Source organism: Coregonus lavaretus (genome assembly GCF_964263955.1).
Source record: "Coregonus lavaretus genome assembly, chromosome: 19".
Taxonomy (NCBI): Eukaryota; Metazoa; Chordata; class Actinopteri; order Salmoniformes; family Salmonidae; genus Coregonus; species Coregonus lavaretus.
In genome coordinates, this window is record NC_140006.1 from 15,178,822 (window position 1) to 15,204,947 (window position 26,126).

The window sequence follows — 26,126 nt, forward strand, 5'->3', positions numbered from 1 at the left end:
ATTCCCATGTTTATTCATAAAAATGTATGCATTGATAAAAGCACGTCCATTGTAGTTTTTCTCTCCAGATGTTAGTCTCTGGCATAGTTCTACAAAAACTAAAAAGACGATGGAGAGCCACCTCTTTATAACTGTTCCTTTTAAAAGGTTACAAGCAGGAGGATGTAAACCTGTAACTTTGATAACTCCCTACAGTATATTAGCAGAACTAGTGTAACAGTTGTGGTAGGATCGCACTGCTCTCACTTTACAGAATAGGAAGACAAAAGTAACACACTGCGGCTTTTTGCAAGAGTGTCTTGACTGTCTTCTCATAAACTCTCTGTTCTCAGTCATTAGAAAAAGTTTATATTAATGAGGTTGTGTTTCATAATGTGTGGGACGGGCCCCAGCTGGTTTCTCTAGAATGTTCTTAGTTGTCTCGTCATTGTGATTACTTTTTATTTTCTTTGTTCTGAGGCCCCTGTGTACTCGTTGATGAGTGCGGAGATTACTCTGCTGAGCAAAACACCTCCCACATGTCACACAGCTGTACGGTTTCTCTCCTGTATGAATCCGTTGATGCATCTCCAAGTGACTGACCCGGTCAAAGCTCTTTCCGCAATAGGTGCAAACAAACCACTTCTCTCTTGCTGGGGTACTCCTTGGGGCTACCTTTGCTGAGTTGAAACCATTGGGGGCAAGCGAGAATACATTGTTTAGCCAAACGTTGGAATATGCTGCACCCTCATTGGTTCGCGTTTGTTTGTCTGACAGCACTCTGGTAGTTGTTCCATCCTCCCTTCTCTCTGGGTGCATAGATTGCTCTCCCTGCTGTCCTGGTTGTGCCTGAACCAAATCTATAGGGGTCCTTCTTCGGGCATTCCAAACAGACTGTGCTCGCATCTCTTCTTTCATTAGTCTGTTAATGTACCCTGTATCTGACGATGGATCGCTATCGAGACCCTCCACAGCACTTTCAATAAGCTGTATGTCTGTATTGAGATCCTGTGTATATTGTTCTGTACCATAAGAGCAATCTGGACCCTCAGAGTCTAAGTTGCTCTCTGATACAGACGCCCACAGCTGACTCTCTCGGCGATCCACGGAAAACTCAATTTCCTGATGATCTGATCTTTCTGTGCCATGTTCACTTCCTGATGTATGTAGTGAAATAACATCATACTCCTCCTCTTGCTCGGTCTTCACCACTAACTCTAGTGCACTACCCTTCTCCTCTCTGTGGCCAGACCTGTACTGTTCACTGAGCCCCTCTACTGATTCTGCAGGTGGCTGTGGTCTATTTTGATCAGGTTGTTTGTCTTTAGGTGTGATCACTTTGTCTCTGGCGGTCTGCTCAAATGAAGTTCTTTCACCAGCATCCTCATCAGACCCATTGGACCCTGAAAGGGAAGGTTTAACTGAACTGTCAGAAGCTATATGTCAAAAGCACTGTAAAACAAAGTTAAGAGTGTACTGAACAATTTAACAAAGGTCAACAATAGAATTGAAACCCATTATCTACACTTGCCTGGAAACCTGACCTCGAATTGCATTTAATTCTACGTTGGGCAGAAATGTGTGTTGGAATCAGTAAAGTTTCTTCTCACGACCTCTACAAGTCAGAATGTTGAATAAAATGATATTTTAACTTACTTGTTGATGTTTGTCCGTGCAGTTGCTCCTTTTGGCGGTAGGATTATAATTACATCAATTTTTCTAAAGCGCTGGTAGTGCTTTCGGATTTCTATCACCTGAAGCATGTGCACAAGGTAAAAATACATGCATGAGATGCATGCATACTTGCCGAGCTCGTGCTTACATGGTTATGTGCATGCTTCAGATGATACAAATCTGAACCCACTACCAGCTCTTTGTAAAGTTGATGTAATCATACTTTCCTGTGGATATATTGTCTCACATTCCTACCACCAAAAGGAGGGGGGTAGGAGGATTACTTTATCCTATCCCAGGTATTCCTTAAAGAGGTGGGGTTTCAAGTGTCTCCGGAAGGTGGTGAGTGACTCCGCTGTCCTGGCGTCGTGAATTCAATGTCGGGTTTCCAGGCAATAAGTACACTAGCTAGCCATTGAGCTAAATGATTGTCAGTCATATTGTTAATACTGTATTATATTTTCTTGAAGAATTGACCCCTGAGTTGAGATGGACACTGGACAACAACACATTTTAGATAAGTCGAAACCTAGTTAGCTAGTACAGTAAGCAAGCAAGCACGCGCAGGCTCACCCTGTTCTGTCCTTCTGGAAGACGAAGAGCATGTGGAACAACTGCCTGCTTCTCGCAGTTTGGAACTCGTCGCTTGCCGTTCGTTCTCCATAAACAATGTTCTTTTCAAGGCTTCAATTTCATTTTCTCTTTGGCACATTTCCAAGCGTAAAACAGCAAACCCATCATCGAACAATTTACTTATTTCTGCCACTGCAGCTTTGGCCAACACATCCATAACGGAGGTTAATTTGGTCTGAAAACTAACACAGTTGGTCACATTTTCCTGGAACAACATTTTATCTGGCTAGTGTTATGTTTCTAAAGAAATGTTCAGTAAGAAAATACAATAGTTGGCTAGCTATCACTGATGGATTTTACTTCCGCGAAAACAAACTAAGGGGAGGAGCGGGAGAGGGCGGAGATAATTTTAAGGAGATAGGAAACTCCCTTCGAATCACATTAATACCAGCGATATTAGAGAAAGGAGGAGATGGAAATCCCATTGTGCAATGAATGGAGGAACGTATAACGCCTCACCCAGCAGACTGTCGCACAATCGCGTTCACGTTGTTATGGCGCGTCACGCGGTTGCTAAACTCATCGTCACAATCCATTCTCAAAGTCAGGGAATGAGTCGAGAAACCTGCCTATTTTCCTCGAAAGTACATAATGTCACGATTCCAAAGCTATACGAAATTACAGAGAACAAGTTAATTATCTCACGTCTCACGATTTTTTTTATTGATATTGTACTTCTTGTTGACGAATTTCATGCTAATGTTGGGTTTTTGAGCTAACGCCCAATTGACTCCCATTCACTCCTTGAAGGAGAGCTCTTCTTGACCCATAATCGCCCAGAATGCACCGCGCGGTCGTTACTTTGATTACAGTGGAGTTTCTCATCTCCTCAAAAGTATCTCTGTTAACACACTGTGTACATTGTCAATAGGCCGCTCAATGTATTCTAGGTAAACTCCAACAAGGAAATCTCTCCTTCAAAGAGTCAATGACCACGGTTACATGAACACCAATAACCCGTTATTATGCAGCGTTCAAAACAACTTGGACCTCGGAAAAATACGAGGTCAAATCATGAATTCACTGAAGTCGGACGCCGGAGATTTATGAGTTTCGAGTTACCAGTTGCGTTGAACGCAGCATTATTCGGTAGCGATGGGGAAACAAAGCTTCCTGAAGCGTTGAAGCTTTCTAGACAATAGTGTCGAAAATAGGTTCATTACTCGAGGCTTTGATCAACACAGTGGCACCTGCTGGTTAAAATAATTTCGAGCATCCAAATTATTATAGACGACTTCCCACACGCTGGAGCGCGTGCGCAGAGTAGCCTTTTTGTTTTCTACCAAATAAATAGCCTACCAAACCAATCAGGTGGTTATTCGAAAAGGGAGAAGGTTTCTTAAAGAAGAGTGGTAGGAAATGTAAGCAAAGTGAGCTGAAGACAGGAGTAGAAAAGGAAGAGGGTGAAGTATCGGAGGTGGTAAGTGTGGTGAAGTGCTCGGAGCCAGAGGCTGGGACAGTAGGAGTGACGTTTGTGGAGAGGCTGGGACAGTAGGAGTGACGTTTGTGGAGAGGCTGGGACAGTAGGAGTGACGTTTGTGGAAAAAGTGGATCCTTGCCTTTTGGCTGATCCATTTGTGGTTTCAAGATGGGTGAAAAAAGCGTTGGGTATAGTGGAATCGGTGAGGGTAACCAGAAATGGTCTAGTGATAATTGTTTGTGTTTCTGTTGGGCAGAGGGAGAAGGGGCTCAGGGTTAAACAAATGGGGGAAAGAATTGTGAGTTGTTTCGCTCTTAAGAAAATGTGCGCCATTGAGAGGACTGATGCTGGAATACCCATCCACGACCCATTTTCAATGCCCTGGCTGAGGGAAGGAGGTTTCACCCAAGATTTGACGGTACATGGCCCCGTCCATCGTCCCTTTGATGCGGTGAAGTTGTCCTGTCCCCTTAGCAGAAAAACACCCCCAAAGCATAATGTTTCCACCTCCATGTTTGACGGTGGGGATGGTGTTCTTGGGGTCATAGGCAGCATTCCTCCTCCTCCAAACACGGCGAGTTGAGTTGATGCCAAAGAGCTCCATTTTGGTCTCATCTGACCACAACACTTTCACCCAGTTCTCCTCTGAATCATTCAGATGTTCATTGGCAAACTTCAGACTGCCCTGTATATGTGCTTTCTTGAGCAGGGGGACCTTGCGGGCGCTGCAGGATTTCAGTCCTTCACGGCGTAGTGTGTTACCAATTGTTTTCTTGGTGACTATGGTCCCAGCTGCCTTGAGATTATTGACAAGAACCTCCCGTGTAGTTCTGGGCTGATTCCTCACCATTCTCATGATCATTGCAACTCCACGAGGTGAGATCTTGCATGGAGCCCCAGGCCGAGGGAGATTGACAGTTATTTTGTGTTTCTTCCATTTGCGAATAATCGCACCAACAGTTGTCACCTTCTCACCAAGCTGCTTGGCGATGGTGTTGGAGCCCATTCCAGCCTTGTATAGGTCTACAATCTTGTCCCTGACATCCTTGGAGAGCTCTTTGGTCTTGGCCATGGTGGAGAGTGGAATCTGATTGATTGATTGCTTCTGTGGACAGGTGTCTTTTATACAGGTAACAAGATGAGATTAGGAGCACTCCCTTTAAGAGTGTGCTCCTAATCTCAGCTCATTACCTGTATAAAAGACACCTGGGAGCCAGAAATCTTTCTGATTGAGAGGGGGTCAAATACTTATTATTAAGTCAATTTATAACATTTTTGACATGCGTTTTTCTGGATTTTGTTGTTGTTATTCTGTCTCTCACTGTTCAAATAAACCTACCATAAAAATTATAGACTGATCATTTCTTTGTCAGTGGGCAAACGTACAAAATCAGCAGGGGATCAAAAACTTTTTTCCCTCACTGTAGATCACTTTATATAATCGGATCTGTTTTATTTTCTTCAAACTCTTAAGCTAATAACGGGTAGGCCAGTGCTTTTTGCAATTTTCTTTAATAAAAGGTAGGCCTATGGCATACCCTCTCAATTCGAGTCTTGGTTTTAATTTAACAGCCCTTCACTGACACAGAGGAAGGCTATTTAAAGAGTCCATGGTGGGTGGAGGAATTTACTCACACTATATAGCAGCCTATAGCCTAATTTCGTCTGCCAAACAGGTAGGCCTACCTCTTATTTCTTAAATAGGAAGAAATGGGCTCCAACACAAAACTCTTGTTGTTAGTAACATCTAATTAAAATGAAGACGGTTGAAATGAATTATACCTACTTTCAGCACCATGAGCTGTACATTTCCAATTGATTGTGCCGTGGCTGCTGCTTGAAGTTTCAGCGCCACAATATAAATTACTCTAATCTGGTTTATTGTGAGGTCAATAACTCTGATAAATCACGGGCAACAAAAATTGTTTTTAATAAAATCAATTAAAGCTATTAAAGTTCTCAAACAGAACAGAACATAGGCTAGTCCATGCGCAAGATAGTGAATTTTTTTGGACTAGGCCTAATCAAAAAATATTTTAGGAAGAAACCTTTGACTCTCCTCCTGAACTGCCACCATAGCCCTACACAGCACAGCCATTGGTTCTACACAGCACAGCCACTGGTTCTACACAGCACAGCCACTGGTTAAGCAGCACACAAAAAAGTGTTTGATCTGAAGGAGCAGAGCAGGCTGGGGCTCAGGGTTGGAATATCCATTGCAGCGTGTAATGCAGCCTAGTTTTATTTACACCATCCCAACAGCTATCTTAGAAATATAACTTTGCTATGTGCTTCTCCGAGCATGCACTTTGTAGCCTATAGCTTATAGGCTATGTATAATTTGATTTAGACCACACTAAATAGCCTATAGGCGCAGTTGATATTGCACGCCCAGCAGAGAATCAGAGATGAGGGGTGGCATCGGTCACACAAGCTACTAATTCTAAAACACTGAGAAATATAGACATTTTATCAATTACAAATTGCATAACCCTCCCCTGGACTACATTTAAAAATATATATATAAACCCTCCCCTTGACTGAAATTGTAAAAGCATGACCCTCCCCCATTGTCCTTCAGGTAACCATTCTGTAAATTTCGATCCATCCCTAGCCTGAAAAGTCAGGACACCTGAAAGGGGGCTGAAACTGTCCCAGGAAAAACGGGATGGTCACCCGAACACACATAGTTACTTACTAGACTAGGCTACAATGTGTATTAGCATGAACTTCAAATAGGCCTAACGGTAGCCAATGATGTAGTGTTAAAAGAAAAATAGGTGGGTAAACTCTGATTGCCAGTCCTGGTGAAAAAAGTAATGCTCCCTATGCTTTCATTGCATTTTTCTGAAAAAGGTGGGTAAACGGCATTTACTTGCGTTTACCCTCCACTAGGCCTACACCCCTGCCGGTAACCTACCCTCTCAGCCAACACAATTTGAATCACACGAACATACACAACATAGGTAGCCTACATTCAATATAATACATTAATTGAATTAAAACATGTTTTACACCCTAGTTCATGAGTTGTCCATAATTCATGAGTTAATGCTTGGCGTCTTCACAGATCGTGTGACATAAAACACTACATTTCTTTCCTTACATTAATGACATTTATGACAATGTTATTTGTCATTATTAAGCATTTAGGCTAACAATTGAAATAGAACATTGAACTTAAACCCTGTACAAATCATGGATCTTGGAGATTTCGGAAAATGCACTGTAAGTGTAACTATGCCTACGTAACATTTCATTATGTTTCACCATGAAAACAGTTATCATGTGCCCACAAATCCAAAATAATGTAGGACTATGCCATTGCAAAATCTAATGATTCAAACCGAAAGAGTCAACTAGGCCTACTGTCATTAAAGTATACTTGTTGGATGGATTGGATGCGCATTGGTGTCTGGCTGTAGGCTAGTTGTCTAGGGATATTGCCGACCATCATCAGGTGATCCAGTGAAGAAAACAAATATGAATAGAATAGAATAAAGCTAAATAAATGGTCTACTACTTCTGGCCATGGCTGGCACGGAGAACACCAGTACCCGTTCGCACCTGAAAAACAAAGCAATGGGCGCTCTACACAGCTGACCGACAAAAGCAAACAATGATAAATCAACAGATAAATCGAATGCATTGGAATAAAGGCTATTTTTATTAAGGATGCATGGCAAACAAATGGCGAAAATTTGGAAGTACAAAGGAAAATCTATGAGTAAAGGAGCTCAGTTTAGGCTGAAATTCAGCACTAGCCTACTGGATGGACAGCACCGCCACATATAAATAAATGGTTTAAACCATGACAGAGGTGGCGGTGTTCGTTTCATTGGAAGATTTTATTTTAATATTTACCACTGTAAAACATGTTTACCACTGCATTTTAAACAAATAGGAGAATGGGTAAATTAGCATTATTTAGAGACCCCCCCTAAGTTCGACTTTTGTTGCATTTAGGGGAGCTAATGTCTCATTCAGGGGAGCTGGATCCCCCGTAATTCGCACTATGAGCGTGTCTCTGTGAAATGTCAATGGAGCACTGAGAGTATACCATGCTAATTGTGCTTTTTGCGAACCACAGAAACAACTTTGAAGATGATGACCACAAAATGTAAAATCCTCAAGTTGTTACAAGAAACCTACACTGCTATGTCAACAGAGCTCAGTGGATGTATTGGATTATGAAATCCAACTTTTCGTATATAATGTTAATTCAGAACATGAATACTCATATTTGTCTTAGTAAAATGTATTTCATAAGGAAGTTACATTTCATCACCAAAGCACGTTTTCACCCACTCTGGGCAGATCTGGGTGGACACCCTACAAGTTATTTCTCCCTCGATGATAGAAATAAACATCACGTAGCCTACTTATATCAGTACACTTATCAAAACCTAATCATTACGCAACTTCTATTCATCAAATAAGCCACACGTACAGTGCCTTCACTTGACTTTTTACAAAGTGGGATTAAAATTGATTTAATTGTCATTTTGTGTTAACGATCTACACACAATACTCTGTAATGTCAAAGTTAAAGAAAAATTCTAACATTTGTAAAAAGAAAAAAAGAAAAAGAAAACACTAATACTGTATATCTTGATTAGATAAGTATTCAACCCCCTAAGTCAATACATGTTAGAATCACCTTTGGCAGTGATTACAGCTGTGAGTCTTTCTGGGTAGGTCTCTAAGAGCTTTCCACACCTGGATTGTGCAACATTTGCCCATTTATTCTTAAAAAAGTTCTTCAAGCTTTGTCAATTTGGTTGTTGATCATTGCTAGACAACCATTTTCAGTTTTTGCCATATATTTTCAAGCAGATTTAAGTCAAAACTGTAACTTGGCCACTTAGGAACATTCACTGTCTTTTTAGTAAGCAACTCCAGTGTAGATTTAGCCTTGTGTTTTAGGTTATTGTCATGCTGAAAGGTGAATTCATCTCCCAGTGTCTGGTGGAAAGCAGACTGAACCAGGTTTTCCTCTAGGATTTTGCCTGTACTTAGCTCCATTCCGTTTCTTTTGTTTCCTGAAAAACTCCCCAGTCCTGAACGATTACAAGCATACCCATAACATGATGCAGCCACCACTATGCTTGAAAAAATGGAGAGTGGTACTCAGTAATGTGTTGTATTGGATTTGCCCCAACCATTAAAACTTTGTATACAAGACAAAAAGTTCATTGCTATTCTGTACAAGCTTTCTTCTTTTCACTTTGTCAATTAGGTTAGTATTGTGGAGTAACTACAATGTTTTTGCCCTCGTCGTTTTAACGCAACCTTCCTTTCCTAATTCCTCCTTCCTCCCTCCCAGACTCTCTCTGGTTATCAGAGGTCAGTACGCAGTCCGTCCTTCTCTCCCTCCTCCTCTCTGCTGTGCACTGGCTGTCTGGAGAGGTGAGGCTGTGATCAGTTCCAGCCTCTATCTGCATGGGCCGCTACCAGGCTCACAGCAGATCTACAGAGGTGCTCACCTTCCTGCTGGAAGTGACCATACTCCTGAGTGCTGGCTCTGACCACACGGTGAGAGATGCTTTACACACACACATATATTTTGAAATGTCCACTTTTTACTTCTCCCTCCTCCGCAAGTCCAATTATGGTCAGGTGGTCTGGGCCGCTCTGTGAATGTGTTTGGAGAACCCAGGTTATGCCATTACACTCATCTTTCAGATGTTCCTCAATGTCCATTTCTGTCACTCGGATGTTCAAAAATCACTTTGTTATTGTGGTTGTTTGTTTTGACAAGAGTCCGTTGTTCAGAAGGGAAAGAAGGTGTCAACCATTGAACCCGCTTCTCTGTGTGGCTGTCACTGGGGGTTATGCTGCAGTGGGTTACCATGGTGATGGGTTGAAGCTCTTGAGTCTTAAATCATGTATATGGTTTTAAAAGTTTGCCAACAACTCTGTAAGATAATGAACTTAATTAATTTAATAAATCACTGAACACAACATCAGTGATTAAGAACTGATGAAACCACCCCAACCCTATTGTGCAGGTTAGAGGACGTGGGCTAGCGAGGATCTGCGGGTGTCCATCCTCTATCTGATTTGGCTGGCTGCAGAGGAGTCCAAGCTCCTGGTATCTCAGGGCAGGGATCAACGGCTAAGGGTGTGGAGGAGATAGGAGGAGGGTGAGGCAAGCATGGTGCTGCTGGGAGGTTTTGGGGTGCAACAAGGCCCCATCCTGGCACTGGCAAAAAAAACTATTCTTATCTGGCCTCCACCTCAGGTCAGACTAGTTGAAGATCAACAACTAAAACACTTATTAAACACTCAGTTAATCAATAGTAAACCCATGAACCACATGTTCTCCTTGGAATCTCCACACACCACCAACTCTGGAGACAGGACACAGAATAACAGTGCAGTTAATAAATTATTAATATAACAACTTGTTTACAGATTATTCACAAGATGTATCAAAATGTGTATGAGTATGTGAGTGCAGCTACCTCCCTCCACAGTCACTGCAGTTATCCAGCTACCTTTTCCCCCACTTGACGTCCATTTCTAGCTCAGTGTCACCACATGATTACGGCAGGTCAGTATTTGGGCCCATGGCATACTAGGGAAGGCAGATAGGACCATATTATCATCCGCCAATATAACTTATATCAAAACAATAATCCAAACAGCAGCAGTGTGGTCATTGATAATGACGATGATGATGAATGTATTGGTGATGATGATGGTGGTAAACTCACCAAGAAGCCAAGCACAACCTGTCCTTTCTTCTCGCCCAGCAGTCAAGTGCTTCTTTCATCGTTGGCCACTATCCCAAGAATTTGCGTGTCATCCTTCCAACTGCAATTTAATCAGTTATGTACATTTGGTGTGTGGTGATGCACTGGGCCAGCTCTCCTGGAGAGAAATACCACCCAGTGTACACACAGTTATTGTATACACACGGTTCCATAACACATGCAATCATAATTCACTTACTCTCACACAGATATATCAGTACTACTGAACTTTTATGCATATTCTCTCATGTAGCTCAATCAACACTAATCACTATCTTAAACACACTATCTGATATGGACACTCTTTATGTCTAATAACTCATTTGTGTGCCTTAAAAACTCTAAGAGAAGAACCTTAATGTAAATCAGCTAAGATGTATGTACTATGCAAGAGTTACTTGAAATATATAATTAAATAAAGTGTATTTGAAGTTTACATGAAACTCGAATATGGTCTTTGTTCCCCAGCTCTGTGTCAAACAAGTTATATACCTTTTTCTAGCCATTAATAAATACTATACTACATTTTCAGAATGGTTTATTGTGTCCTGGAAATGGAGATGACAATATTTGATAATATATAAACCATGAGTTTTTATGAATGGCTGAAGAAAGTGTTTTTGTATTTTACATTTTACCACAGTGCATTGTGCATTATGCATCGAGCCTTTTATGCGTTAATAACCACACTGCATTTAATTTATTTTTATTTTTTTATTCATATCGTAAAACGTCATTTTTTAGTCAGTAGACATGGCTAGCCTAATACTACCAATTTTGAAGGGCTGTTGCACTCTCATATTTACGGTAATATTTACTTAAGTCACGTGTTGAACGGAAGTGCAATTGCGCACGCATCTCCCACTTGAAACATTGTTGCAGTTTGTTAACATCTATGGATTGTTTATTACACATTAGCATTGAAATTCTACACTATTTTCTTAACACAGAAAATATACATCTGTAATTTGGGTTGGACAAGATGGCCAGCTGCAATTTTCAGGCGCAATTGGTATCCATTATGGAGGTATTAGCTAAAGCAGCTGTAGCAGAAATAAACAAACGAGTTGATGATAGCTGTGCAGTTATACGTTTGGAAATGACCCAAAGCCAGCGAGATATTGATGTACTGAAAAGGAAGTGTCAAATGATGGAGGGTGAGCTGAAGAAGACGCGAGGACGAGTCAGGAGAAAAGGTACTTGATTTTTGTAGCTACTGTTACGGCGGTGTTATGTGAATGATTCGATACATCCATTACACATTAGCTATTGAACATAATAGTAGGCCATTTGTCAAGTAACCTGTTTTTGGCGATACTTTCTCTGTTCTCGATTCGGGGAGAAAATTGTATCTTATAAATGTCCGTATCCAGTTGCAGGTGTTTCTCCAAAAACCAGAAAATATTCTAAAAGATATTAAATCCACGTTTTGTATCGAGTGAGAAAATTCCTTTTGCATGTGTGTAGATCTCTGTTTTGCGCTCTGTTTCAGTGCGACCTGTAATATTGCCATTCCCCAGGTTTCCACTAGATAACACAGCCAATAATCTTAATTTAAGACGAGGCATACTGTTAGCATTGTGGCTAGGGTTAAAATCTGATTTTAAGATAATAAATTGTAGAAATGGCCGGGGTTTAGCCATAATTATGACTTTGTGGCTGTGTTAACTAGTGGCGACCCCCCAGTAGGAGCAGTCCGGTCATCACTAGCTTTAAACCAGTGATTTATACAAACCCTGGATTGCTAATGTTATTTATTGGCAATTGAGAGGCTTTGAAGACACCGGCCGGCCAAATTGGCACTCCCTACTATTTGTTATTATTTTTAGTTATTTTACCTTTATTTAACTAGGCAAGTCAGTTAAGAACAAATTGTTATTTACAATGATGGCCTACACCGGCCAAACCCGGACGACGCTGGGCCAATTGTGCGCCGCCCTATGGGACTCCCAATCACGGTCGGTTGTGATACAGCCTGGAATCGAACCAGGGGTTCTGTAGGGACGTCTCAAGCACTGAGATGCAGTGCCTTAGACCGCCATAGAAATGAATGGAATTCTTCAGTATTTCAATTAAATGTTTCAAGGACCAATATTGTTTTTTTAATATAGGTTTAAATTTTTTATTTGACTGTTTTGCTCACAATATATTTTAAAAGTGTGCATGAAGGTGTCTGTAATATAATAAACGTGTCAAAAATGAATGTAGACATTAATAAATGCATTTCTATAGTTTCCAGAATATATTATTTTACAATTGAGGAGGAATGCCAAGATGGCTGTGCCAAGATGACTGACGGGGGGCTTCAAGCGCCCCCTGTCAGTAATCCAGGGTTTATACAAATCATTATTCTATACCCGGCTTTCAACCTACTGAAAGTTGTAATAGTACATTTACATTTAAGTCATTTAGCCGACACTCTTATCCAGAGCGACTTACAAGAATGTACAAGGTGCAATTTCTAAATTGGGTAGTGCATCAGCAGTGTTCCTCTTGTCATGTCAGTCATTGCAGACCTTAGATAGCTATTTATAACTTGTCAGAAATGTTCAGATCAACTAGCCCATGTCAGCTAATGTTATTTTGCTAGCTTTTTTAGCCCATTGATTTTGTAATGAGCTTTAAAACGCCTATATTTTTCTCTGCACCCCATGACAAAATGTGTAGAATTGCATGAAATTAGCTTCAAAATGGCAAAAAAAAGTCTCCATCCCATGGCAAAATGTATAGAATTGCAGGAAATAAGCTTTAAACCTGCAACGTTTTCTCTCTGCCTACAAGAGTGTAAAATGTAAGAGGGGTGTGAACAGTGTGTCATGAACATTGCTTGTGCCCATAGAAAGAGACGTGGCACGCGCGTGCAGGCGGGGTTATGGGATGTTCCCCATTGCTGGAAGGGGGGCCCGAGTGAAAAAGTTAGGTAACGGCTGAAAACCGAGCAGTCCTCCATAGGAATGAATAGAATTCTACAGTATTTATATATATTTCAAGGACAAAATGACATGTTTCTTTGTTGTAGAGGGGACAGTAACATTAGTACTCTATAAAAATATATATCTATTTTAAGGAATATGTTTTTATTATTTTTGTATTTTCATGTTCAGTTCACTTAATATAATTTAAAAGTATGCATTAAGGCAGGGTTCCCCAACTGGCGGCACGGGCCGCGGGTGGTTGTATTTGCCCCCCCAAGTTTTCATTGTTGGGCATAGAAGACTGTAAAAACACCAGGAAATCAGCTGCAAGTGATTTTAATTTTGGAAATCTGTTCCCAAGTATTCCCACGCATAATAGAGCGGCTTAGTGGTTAAGAGCGTTGTGCCAGTAACCGAAAGGTCGCTGGTTCTAATCCCCGAGCCGACTAGGTGAAAAATCTGTCGATGTGCCCTTGAGCAAGGCACTTAACCCTAATTGCTCCTGTAAGTCGCTCTGGATAAGAGCGTCTGCTAAATGACTAAAAATGTAAAAAAATATGTGATCGTATACTAATAATAAATAATAATTTATTGGGTTTATATAGCACTTTTCTACTAACTGAGTTACTCAAAGCACTTGACATAGTAGGGGGAAACTCACCTCATCCACCATCAATGTGTAGCACCCACCTCAGTGATGCACGGTGACCATTTTTGTGCCAGAACTCTCACCACACATCAGGTGGAGAGGGGAGGAGTGATATATGCCAATTAGGAATGAGGGGGATGATTAGGTGGCCATGATGGAATGTCACCAGGTTGGGAATTTAGCCATGACATCGGGGTGAACACCCCTGCTCTTACAATAAGCGCCATAGCATTTTGAATGACCACAGAGAGTCAGGACACCCATTTTAACGTCCCATCTGAAAGATGGCACCCTACGCAGGACAATGTTCCCAAATGTAATCAAGGTTTGAAATGATTATGTTTTAGTCCAATATTATATCTGTTTAGGCTTCTTGCGGTCAGTTTGCAGTCAAAACATTATTTTTTATTATGTTCCGACCATCCGCTCAAGAACAAATTGGCCCGCGGCTGAATGTAGTTGATGATCCCTGCATTAAGGTGTCTGTAATAGAATATAATTGTCAAAACTAATGTAGACATTAAAGACACAGTGCAGTCCAAAACTTCCTGTGATTTATGTATATTTCCACACTATGAGGTTGGAATAATACTGTGAAATTGTGAAAATGATGAAAATGCTGTTTTAGTGTAAGAGCTTTTCGAAAAGGCCGCCTGAAATTTCAGCCTGTTTTGGTGGGATGGCGTTTTGGCCTGCTTGGTGGCATCACCAGGCAATAAATTAGTTAAGACCAATAAGAAAGTTCTAAACCTCTCTGCCAAAATCAGCTAGTTTTATCTTCCCTACTCAGACTACTCTGACAGTCCTAGGAAATTCTTGCTTGAGAAATTTCTCTTAGCTAAGAAGCTTTTTATTTTTATTTGAGACCATTTTGATTGAAAACAATCACAGTAAGGTACTTAATTGTTACCCAGAAATGATTTCATATTGAGATAAAAACGGTGCATTAGGCCTTTCTATAGCTTCCAAAATCTTTTTTTTACGGTAGAGGAGTACCAAAATGGCTGTGTGATTGCTTCAACAGAGCCCCCTGTCAATCATCTAGGGTTAATACATACTGTGTCATTGTATGTGACTCGCTGTCATTTACTTCTACAAGTGGCTGTGTCTGGCAGTTGAAATGGCAAGGGAACTCCTCACTCGGTGCCAAACAAGTATTTAATATTTTTCGGAATATTCTGTGGTTTTTGGAGAACCACCTGCAATTGGACAGGGACATCTTTAAGATACACATTTCTCCCGAATTGAGAATGAAGAAAGTATCGCCAAGAACAGGTTAGTTCAACATTTGGCTGCTATGCTTTATATTAGCTAATGGGTAACGGCTGTATAGAAGCATTCTGATATCACCGCTGTAACAATGTGGAGCTAGATAATTTGATTGCATATGCATAATCCAAATGTGTGAATAGCCCTAATATTTAACTGAATACAATTATTTTAATATCTTTTACCCCATGGCATCAGAGAGATCTTCATATCCAGTCAAGATTGTTTTGAACAAGCAGAGGATTAGCTCACAGTGGAGAGACGGAGAGATTGCTGTTGAAGAGGACTCTCAACCCCAGGTGTGATACATCACCTTTTACAATTACAGACTTATTGGATCAATTCTGTTATTGGACTAGGAGAATTTAGTTTTTGTGTGATTCATTAATACCAAAAGGGTTAGATATGGCGTGTGTGTCCAGAGTAATAACCTCAGTCTCCTGTTACAGCCTACAGATGTGGAGCAGAGAACAGAGACTGAACCCATACTGATCAAAGATGAGGAGACAACAGAGGACGTGTGGAAGACTGACCCTCAGGAAGAGCTTATGATCACTGGAGAGGGTGGGTGCTGACATAAGGGGTACTGCTCTGTCTGTCTATGGAAGACTGTGTTGGTGTGGTGGTATGCACATTGCAAAGTGCTACATTGATGTTGGGCGTTTTCTGTTCTGGCATACGGAGCGCAAATATACACACAGTCCGTTCTAAAGCAGTCATGGTTTGCTACTGGTAGCCCTTTACACTCGTATCTCTATATGGGTTGAAAATTGTAGATTTGGGCACTGACAAGTTGGTTTGTTCTGAACAGAATTAGCCTATTTTTGTCTATTGGGAAGAACATTTGGCACAGAACTCACTCCTGAATGCACGCATGATTCCTTTCTATTCGCACCAAAATTACGATCTGTTTCTCTGAATTGCCTTGTGAAAGCCTAACACTGTAAGATCGTATTTTATAACTTAGCTAGTCATGTTGGCAATAGAACAGACTTTCAAATGATGCCCAGCTGACCCAGATTGTGATTTAAAATGGGCAGGTTTTGGATTACGTAAACAACTACAGTAATTGTGTGAAGGCGGGGATGCAGGGGCTGTGTTATAAACAAAACAACTACAAGTGAACTTGTTCTAGTTCCTCAAATGCACCTTATAGTTGTAGACTCTTCTTTAAGTCATGAAAGTGTATTGAAATTACTTAGGAACTGTGCAAACACCAGTTAGTCCTCTCAGTCAAACCCTTGTCATTTTTTTGTCTTATGTTGCACCTACCCCACATTTCCAGGATTATTCTTATCATGTTACTGAATGTATCCAGAATATTTTCAGATTTTGTTCTCAACAAATGCGGCAAAAAGTACAGTAAATGTAAAATGCACATAAAATCAAGTGTAACGTTTGGATTCAGTCTTGTCAGGTGAACTGTTGTATCCTCAACTTTAGTCTAATAATTTCCCCCAAATCTCCAAACTGCTCCCTTTCAACTGCTACCATGCTTATCCATTTCATATGACTTCTGTAAGAAACATTTTCATTTAGCCCTATCTATATAGGCCATTTCCCACAAGTGTAAAGGGTTAAGGTTCTTTTTTAATGTTTCTTTAATGTTTATCTCCAAATCTTTAGAGTCTGGTTCCAAGGCTGAGCAACCACCATCCTTTGAGCAACGGCATTGTGATGAAGACTTCAATGCACAACCCAACATATCTCCTGAAGACTCAGTGGAACATTACCCCAATTCTGATCGTCCAGAGGAACCAGGCAGACCCCGGCTCACGTCTACAGAGAAGTCAAAGGGGTTCAGGACAGAGCAGCACCGGCCAGCCGAGGACGAGGACTCACTAGAGCTAGTGATGGTGAAGGATGAGAAAGAGGAGGAGCTGGATCAGACCACAGCCCTGGCAGGACCTGACCAGTTTGTCATGGATGAGACTGATCGGCATCGGTGGACCTCTGTGGATCCAGGCAGAGACACTGACCCTGATGGCCACCCAGATTTCTCCTTTCATGCCACAGAGGAGTACTCTCAGAATATCTCAATTTTCCCATCTCATAGTGGGCTGCCATCCATTCCTACTATGACAGATGATGTAGGGCCATCGCTTCACTCTTCTATAGGGAAACCACATGCTAACATGTTCAGTGCAGCAGCACACATGAAAATACATGTCAGGACATTGGCTGATGAGACTAGACAACAGATGCCAGAAGGACAGAGCAGCGAGAGGCTGAACTCAAATAATGACGGAAATAATTTATCTCTACAGTCAAGGCAGCATCAGTACAGGGCTTCAGAAGCAACAGCGAGATCGAGTGAGGGCATGACAGGGTCAAACATGGCCACCACCTCCACCTTCTCTGGATACAGCCTGAGTCGCAGTAGTTTTAACATGGTGAAGAGAATGAGGACTCAGTGGAGGTCGGGTGGCACCACCGAGAGGCGTTTCAGCTGCACCTTCTGTGGAAAGAGCTTCCAGCGTTTCAGCCAGCTCAAAGAACACCTCCGAAGTCACACCGGAGAGAAACCGTACACCTGCGAACAGTGTGGCAGGAGTTTCACCAAGCACTGCAACCTGATCAGACATGCTGTGGTCCACAGCGGGGAGAAGCCTTACGAGTGCACACAGTGTGGGAAATGCTTCACCCAGAGCTCCAGTATGAAGTCACATCAGAGAACTCACGTAGGAGAGAGTCCATTGTCTCAATACGTTGTACCTGCATACCCTGGGGATCCACATACAAGTTTGTTGTCTCAGACCAGGTGGAACAAATAAAACATAATTGCATGATGTTTCTGTAACACTTTCTATGTGAAAATGTGGTACAGAATGTATTTTGAGACATATTGACAAGCTTTTCCTCCCAATTTATTTGTGAAATGGTGTTCATGTTTAACTGTTGACAGCTTCTCACTTTCATTTTAACACTCAGTGAAAGAATTCCATAACTACTAGAATGGCCATGACGATCAGTCTGACTTCAATTGTATAAATATTCCATAATAAATAGCTACATTTAATGCATTTATTATGTTTAAAATAGGTCATAAGAAACCACAGGACACCAAATGCAAATTGTAATCAGTCAGAAAATGTATTGATTGAGCCAGAAGCGCATAGACTGTAAAAACAAAAAAAAGGTGATAGTGTATTTTATAACTGTAAGACAACCTATTTACAACTGGTAGCATTGTGTTTTGTACCACAAATAAACCTGATTTAATGAAAGACTCAATCTGCGCTTTTAGGTCAATCATTTATAGGAGCCATTTAGTATGTATTGTTTAGTTAGTGTTTGTCTATCTGTGATGTCACTTCTTGCCACAAGGGACAGTCTCATATCAGGTCAGGTTAATAACTCAACTTGATTTTCCCAAGTTATATTTTGACGTTACTCTGCTGCCTAAAAATGTTAAGTAATGTCAACTCAAAACTTGGCAATTAAATATTTGTTTCAGTGTAATAGGCTATACTTGCTCATACAGCTTTACATTTTACATCTAGAAACAACACTTTTACTGTGTACATTGACTAAACTGACACTACACCGGTACTGTATGAAACTGGTAATCTGAATCAAAGATCATTAGATACTGTATATATCTAAATAGATTGATATGATTGGTAGTTTGAATGATTTACTGGTTCATTGATTTGCCAGTCAACAGAGGCGGAGATAATGGTGGAGATATACAGAAAGAGAATGTTAGAGAAAAGGAGAGACTCAGGAAGTCAACAGGGGAAGTTTAGTGGTTTCTTGTGTCATCGCTTGCTGCTGCTTGGTTGTGCCTGTGCAGAGTGAAGGTAGGAACAGTCTTAACTCTCTTACTCTTTCTTATTATTGTGTTTACCTCTAAGTCACCCTGAAAGTGGAGAAGAGGAACAGTGACAGTGTGTTAAAGGTGGGATGGTAGGGGTCAGGGGGATGGAGAGGTGGGGTCAGGCTCAGAGGCTTCATGTTCTACGACAGGCTTACAGTCACATTGTACAGTTAAATTGACTTCCTCTGCAGTGAGAGGGACACGAGTGGCCAGGAGGAGAGGGCCTCTATTGGTCACAGAGAACAGCCAGAGCCGTGGTTTAGGGTGTCAGGGTGTCCATCAACATAGGAAGTGAATTTGAAGTGTCCCCAGATTATGGCACAGAGGGAGACTGGGAGTGTTTATTTTCTGAAAAAAGACATAGGGGGCAAGTGAAGAGAGTGATGCATGCTGTAGATTGTGTGCGGTGCACAGTTCGATTTTAAGTGATCACATTAAGTGTTGTGTTGGTCTACCATATTGAGACAATTTTTCTGGTTTCTTACTTTACAGAGTACCACAAACACAACACAAGACAGCATGACCCAGCAGAATGGCTTAAAACACAGCTCAGTATAGTAAAGCAATGCATATCACTGAGTGGAACAACACAGCATAGAATATTAATGGAACATTGTAAATGTTTATGAAATCCTCATGGTCACGTTAACATTGACCAATTCATACAGAAAATAAATATCACATACACACATACACACAGAGAGAGTTGACAACAAGGCTGGATGTGCGAAAGGTTGAGGAAGGAGAAAATAAGAGATGCAGAAAAGGAGGGAACAATGAGAAGGTGTTTGGCTGTGACTTGTTGGACCACCTGGCTACAACCTGTCAGGAGAGTAAGTCCCAAGTTCCCGCAAGTCTGTTAGAATATGTTATATTTGAATATGTTAAATATCAGCCTACAGTTGTTCATCCCTGTCAGTTCTGTAGAATATTATAATCTTGTCTACCTCTTAGTTCCACAGGTGCTGCGAAGCTGCAGTGAATTCATTGAGGAGCATGGGGTTCTAAATGGGACCTACAGGCTATCTTGGGTGTCATCCAACACACAGAAACTAAGGTAGGTTTGTGGTGTTTGCGTGCATGCGTGAGTGTGTGGTAGAGTACAGCAGTGAAATGTAATTTGTTTGTTGTTTAAACCGGTGTGTGTGACAGTGAGGGGACCTGCAGGACATTTACTATGTCAGCTCTCTCTGCAAGGCTTACTTCAGAGAGTTGCCCAATCCTCTCCTTACATACCAGCTGTATGACAAATATGCTGTGATTACCTATCTTAGTACATTACTTGACAGTAATTCAGATACATGGACACCAGGGTTGCATTCAGTAAGAGCAAAAAGGAGAAAGCATTCTGACACGGAAAACGAGGAGTGTTTCTATTGGACAAGTTCAGGCAGTAGAGGTTCAAAATGTCCAAATGTTTTCTCCCATTTCATACCAACTGAACGGGACCCTAACCCAATATAAATATGGCATATTGCTTTTTGTATCAACCTCACACACCTCTTTCCCCTAGGAAGCTATGGCGATTCAGCTGGAGGAGGAAGCTAGTGAAGCTCAAGGATGTGCTGAAGGAGTTACCCTTTCCTCATTACAGGTAAACCTCCACCTATTCAGCCATTTCTCCTACTTTTATATAGAAAGAGTAAATGTTTGCTATGTGTTTCCATATATTACATGGCTGGAACCATCTGTTTGTAACTAGGGGGACTATAAATTGTGCCATGTGTCGTTTTTCCCCAATAGTTTCAACTGTTTTCAAACTACATCTACAAAATTAAACCCATTTCTCTCTCTCTGCCCCTTCTCCCTCCCCCTGGTTTCTCTGGACTCAACAGTTCCTGATGTGTCACCTTATCAAGATGGCTTCTTATTCCTCACACACCAACATGTATAACCGGAAGCTCAACATTGTTTGGGCTCCAAACCTTCTCAGGTGTGTGTATCTACATGAGAGAGAAAATCGTTAAGATAGAGATAAATAATAACAGTGTGTTTGCATTGTTCAACGTTGTATAACCCTCTGAGGCTGTTTGCAGGTCAAAAGACATTGAGGCGTCAGGGTTTAATGGTACAGCAGCCTTTATGGAGGTGAGGGTTCAGTCCATCGTGGTGGAATTCATCCTCACCCACGTGCCCCAGCTGTTTCCTGATTCAGGTACATGGTATTTTCCTCCCTAGTCTCTGTCTGCCATAGAGCAGGATCATGTTAATTAGTGCACACCTTAGCAAAAAAAAGTGCAAGGGCAAACAAAGACAATTGTTTATTGGACAAGTTCAGGTAGTCCCTCCCTGTTCCAGTCTGTTTTCTTTGACCCAGATCACTCATAAGCTCTCATATCTCATATCTCCTCCCTTTTTTCTTAGACTCCTTATAAAGGTAATGCTCCGGAGCGTCGTAAGTCGCTCCCATCTCCCTCTATACACAATCCAGAAGAGCCTTTCTTCCGGACCATTCCATTCCAGTTAGGCAACATCAGCCCAGGGGACACCCCCCCTGTGCAACTGGGTCCTTGACTTTGACGGGCCGCCCCCAGGTGGTGAAGGTAGGTAACAACATCTCCACTACGATGATCCTCAACACAGGGGCCCCACAAGGTGCGTGCTCAGCCCCCTCCTGTACTCCCTGTTCACCGATGACTGCGTGGCCACATACGTCTCCAACTCAATCATCAAGTTTGCAGACGACACAGCAGTGGTAGGCCTGATTACCAACAACAACGAGACAGCCTACAGGGAGGAGGTGAGGGCTCTGGCGGAGTAGTGCAAGGAAAATAACCTCTCCCTCAACGTCAACAAAATGAAGGAGCTGATCGTGGACTTCAGGAGACAGCAGAGGAAGCATTCCCCCATCCACATTGACAGGCCGTATTGGAGAAGGTGAAAAGCTTCAAGTTCCTCGGCGTACACATCACTGACAATCTGAAATGGTCCATCCACACAGACAGTGTGGTGAAGAAGGCGCAACAGCGCCTATTCAACCTCAGGAGGCTGAAGAAATTTGGCTTGGCCCCTAAGACCCTCACAAACTTTTACAGATACACCATTGAGAGCATCCTGTCGGGCTTTATCACCGCCTGGTACGGCAACTGCACCGTCCGCAACCGCAGGGCTCTCCAGAGGGTGGTGTAGTTTGCCCAACGCATCACCGGGGGCACACTGCCTGCCCTCTAGGACATCTACAGCACCCGGTGTCACAGGAAGGCCAAGAAGATCATCAAGGACCTGAGCCACACGAGCCACTGCCTGTTCACCACGCTACCACCCAGATGACAAGGTCAGTACAGGTGCATCAAAGCTGGGACCGAGAGACTGAAAAACTGCTTCTATCTCAAGGCCATCAGACTGTTAAATAGTCACCATTAGCCGGCCTCCACCCAGTACCGTGCCCTGAACTTTAGACACTGTCACTAGCCGGCTACCACCCGGTTACTCTACCATGCCCCTTAGAGGCTGCTGCCCTATGGACATAGTCATGGAACACTGGTCACTTTAATAAAGTTTACATACTGTTTTACCCCTTCATATGTACTGTATATACCATATTGTAGTCAAGGCCTATCCTATTTACAGTGCATTCGGAAAGTATTCAAACATTTTACATTTTAGTCATTTAGCAGACGCTCTTATCCAGAGCAACTCTCGGACGACGCTGGACCAATAGTGCGCCGCCAATGGGTCTCCCGGTCGCGGCCGGCTGCGACAGAGCCTGGACTCAAACCAGGATCAGCTAGCACTGCGATGCAGTGCCTTAGACCACTGCGCCACTCGGGAGTCAAACCCCTTAACTTTTCCCAAATTTTGTTACGTTACAGCCATATTCTAAAATGGATTAAATTACATTTTTTCCTCATCAATCTACACACAATACCCCATAATGACAAAGCAAAAACAGGTTTTTAGAAACACCTTATTTACATAAGTATTCAGACCCTTTGCTATGAGACTCGAAATTGAGCTCAGGTGCATCCTGTTTCCATTGATCATCCTTGAGATGTTTCTACATCTTGATTGGAGTCCACCTGTGGTAAATTCAATTGATTGGACATGATTTGGAAAGGCACACACCTGTCTATATAAGGTCCCACAGTTGACAGTGCATGTCAGAGCAAGAACCAAGCCATGAGGTCGAAGGAATTGTCCGTAGAGTTCCGAGACAGGATTGTGTCGAGGCACAGATCTGGGGAAGGGTACCAAAAAATGTCTGCAGCATTGAAGGTCCCCAAGAACACAGTGGCCTCCATCATTCTTAAATGGAAGAAGTTTTGAACCACCAAGACTCTTCCTAGAGCTGGCACCCGGCCAAACTGAGCAATCGGGGTAGAAGGGCCTTGGTCAGGGACTTGACCAAGAACCCGATGGTCACTCTGACAGAGCTCCAGAGTTCCTCTGTGGAGATGGGAGAACCTTCCAGAAGGACAACCATCTCTGCAGCACTTGACAGGCCACTTGGAGTTTGCAAAAGACACCTAAAGGACTCTCAGACCATGAGAAACAAGATGATCTGGTCTCATAAAACCAAGATTGAACACTTTGGCCTGAATGCCAAGCGTCACATCTGGAGGAAACCAGGCACCGCTCATCACCTGGCCAATACCATCCATACGGTGAAGCATGGTGGTGGCATCGTCATGATGTGGGGATGTTTTTCAGCAGCAGGGACTGAGAGACTAGTCAGGCTTGAGGGAAAGATGAACGGAGCAAAGTACAGAGAGATCATTTTATGAAAACCTGCTCCAGAGCGCTCAGGACCTCATACTGGGGTGAAAGTTCACCTTCCAACAGGACAACGTCCCTAGCCAAGACAATGCCGGAGTGGCTTCGGGACAAGTCTCTCAATGTCCTTGAGTGTCCCAGCCAGAGCCTGGACTTGAACCCGATCTAACATCTCTGGAGAGACCTGAAAATAGCTGTGCAGCGACGCTCCCCATCCAACCTGACAGAGCTTGAGAGGATCTGCAGAGAAGAATGGGAGAAACTCCCCAAATACAGGTGTGCCAAGCTTGTAGCGTCATACCCAAGACGGCTCGAGGCTGTAATCGCTGCCAAAGGGGCTTCAACAAAGTACTGAATCAAGGGTCTGAATGCTTTTACACTACCGGTCAAAAGTTTTAGAACACCTACTCATTCAAGGGTTTTTCTTTATTTTTACTATTTTCTACATTATATAATAATAGTGAAGACAGCAAAACTATCAAATAACACATATGGAATCATGTAGTAACCAAAAAAGTGTTAAACAAATCAAAACATATTTCATATTTGAGATTCTTCACATTGCCACCATTTGCCTTGATGACAGCTTTGCACACTCTTGGCATTCTCTCAACCAGCTTAACCTGGAATGCTTTTCCAACAGTCTTGAAGGAGTTCCCACATATGCTGAGCACTTGTTGGCTGATTTTCCTTCACTCTGCTGTCCGACTCATCCCAAACCATCTCAATTTGGTTGAGGTCGGGGGATTGTGGAGGCCAGGTCATCTGATGCAGCACTCCATCACTCTTCTTCTTGGTAAAATAGCACTTACACAGCCTGGAGGTGTGTTGAGTCATTGTCCTGTTGAAAAACAAATGATAGTCCCACTAAGCCCAAACCAGATGGGATGGTGTATCGCTGCAGAATGCTGTGGTAGCCATGCTGGTTAAGTGTGCCTTGAATTCTAAATAAATCACAGACCAGCAAAGCACCCCAACACTATAACACCTCCTCCTCCATGCTTTACGGTGGGAAATACACATGCGGAGATCATCCGTTCAGCCACACTGCATCTCAAAAAAGGACGGCAGTTGGAACCAAAAATAGCCAATTTGGACTCCAGACCAAAGGACAAATTTCCACCGGTCTAATGTCCATTGCTCATGTTTCTTGGACCAAGCAAGTCTCTTCTTCTTATTGGTGTGCTTTAGTAGTGGTTTCTTTGCAGCAATTCGACCATGAAGGCCTGAATCTCACAGTCTCCTCAGAACAGTTGATGTTGATGTCTGTTACTTGAACTCTGTGAAGCATTTATTTGGGCTGCAATTTCTGAGGCTGGTAACTCTAATGAACTTAACATCTGCAGCAGAGGTAACTCTGGGTCTTCCATTCCTGTGGCGGTCCTCATGAGAGCCAGTTTCATCATAGTGCTTGATGGTTTTTGCAATGGCACTTTAAGAATCTTTCAAAGTTCTTGACATTTTCCGTACTGACTGACCTTCATGTCTTAAAGTAATGATGGACTGTCGTTTCTCTTTACTTACTTGAGCTGTTCTTGCCATAATATGGACTTGGTCTTTACCAAATAGGGCTATCTTCTGTCACTGCGCAATAGCGAGCAGTAGTTTTCCTACGGTTTAGCTAGCTAGCTTTTGTTTTTGGCTAGTTTGCAGCGGATGCAGCAGGTGTTATCAAAGAGGATGTTGTTGCTAATTTGTTAGCTTCTCCCTTTTCAAGAACAACTTTAAACAAGAAGTTAAGTTCAAATCATCATCATCTGGTGAGTGGAACTGTGTTCTTTATTGCAGCGCACTTGCTGTTATTAGCCATCTCTTTGAAAATAACTTGTGTGTGAAACATTGTTGCATTTCAAGTGGAACTGACAGCAATCTAGACGGATAAATACTGATTTGAAATGTACATAACTGATTCAATTGTAGTTGGAAGGATGACATAGGAATTCTTGGGATGGCGGCCAACGATGAAAAAACACATGCAGACACACACAGGCCCGGTCTTGGCCATTCTGCCTCCTTAGGTGAGACAAAAAAAAAAAGCCTGCCTATACCCTTGCAAAATTAGAATAGTCCCAGTAAGCAAAATAAGGTTGAAAAAAAAACGTCTAGAAAAAACGTATTTTGCAGACATTGATAAGACGTATTTTCCAGACGTTGAAATCGGGTTAATTTTCTGTTCTGAATTTAAGTTGAAAATACGTAATTTATAGACATCTACAGTACATGATCAAAAGTATGTGGACACCTGCTCGTCGAACATCTCGTTCCAAAATCATGGGCATTAATATGGAGTTGGTCC

The 26,126-nt window shown here is 42.1% G+C and overlaps 3 protein-coding genes across 3 annotated transcripts; 2 read left to right on the forward strand and 1 right to left on the reverse strand.

Moving 5' to 3' along the window:
• Positions 1-2,562, reverse strand: LOC311147193 (uncharacterized protein). Its single transcript, XM_084183830.1, has 2 exons — positions 2,227-2,562; positions 1-1,382 (listed from the first exon to the last, which is right to left on the reverse strand). The coding sequence occupies exons 1-2, from the start codon at positions 2,501-2,503 to the stop codon at positions 352-354; spliced, it is 1,308 nt and encodes a 435-aa protein (XP_084039956.1). The 5' UTR covers positions 2,504-2,562; the 3' UTR covers positions 1-351.
• Positions 2,563-11,303: 8,741 nt separating this feature from the next.
• LOC311146573 (uncharacterized protein) lies at positions 11,304-18,529 on the forward strand. Its single transcript, XM_084183091.1, has 4 exons — positions 11,304-11,660; positions 15,496-15,596; positions 15,747-15,861; positions 16,924-18,529. Exons 1-4 carry the CDS (start codon positions 11,447-11,449, stop codon positions 18,069-18,071), a joined length of 1,578 nt encoding a protein of 525 aa, XP_084039217.1. The 5' UTR covers positions 11,304-11,446; the 3' UTR covers positions 18,072-18,529.
• A 415-nt stretch (positions 18,530-18,944) lies between these two features.
• LOC311146810 (rho GTPase-activating protein 30-like) lies at positions 18,945-22,636 on the forward strand. Its single transcript, XM_084183408.1, has 7 exons — positions 18,945-19,100; positions 19,610-19,950; positions 20,072-20,174; positions 20,631-20,711; positions 20,953-21,050; positions 21,154-21,272; positions 21,482-22,636. Exons 4-7 carry the CDS (start codon positions 20,637-20,639, stop codon positions 21,490-21,492), a joined length of 303 nt encoding a protein of 100 aa, XP_084039534.1. The 5' UTR covers positions 18,945-19,100; positions 19,610-19,950; positions 20,072-20,174; positions 20,631-20,636; the 3' UTR covers positions 21,493-22,636.
• Positions 22,637-26,126: the final 3,490 nt, after the last annotated feature.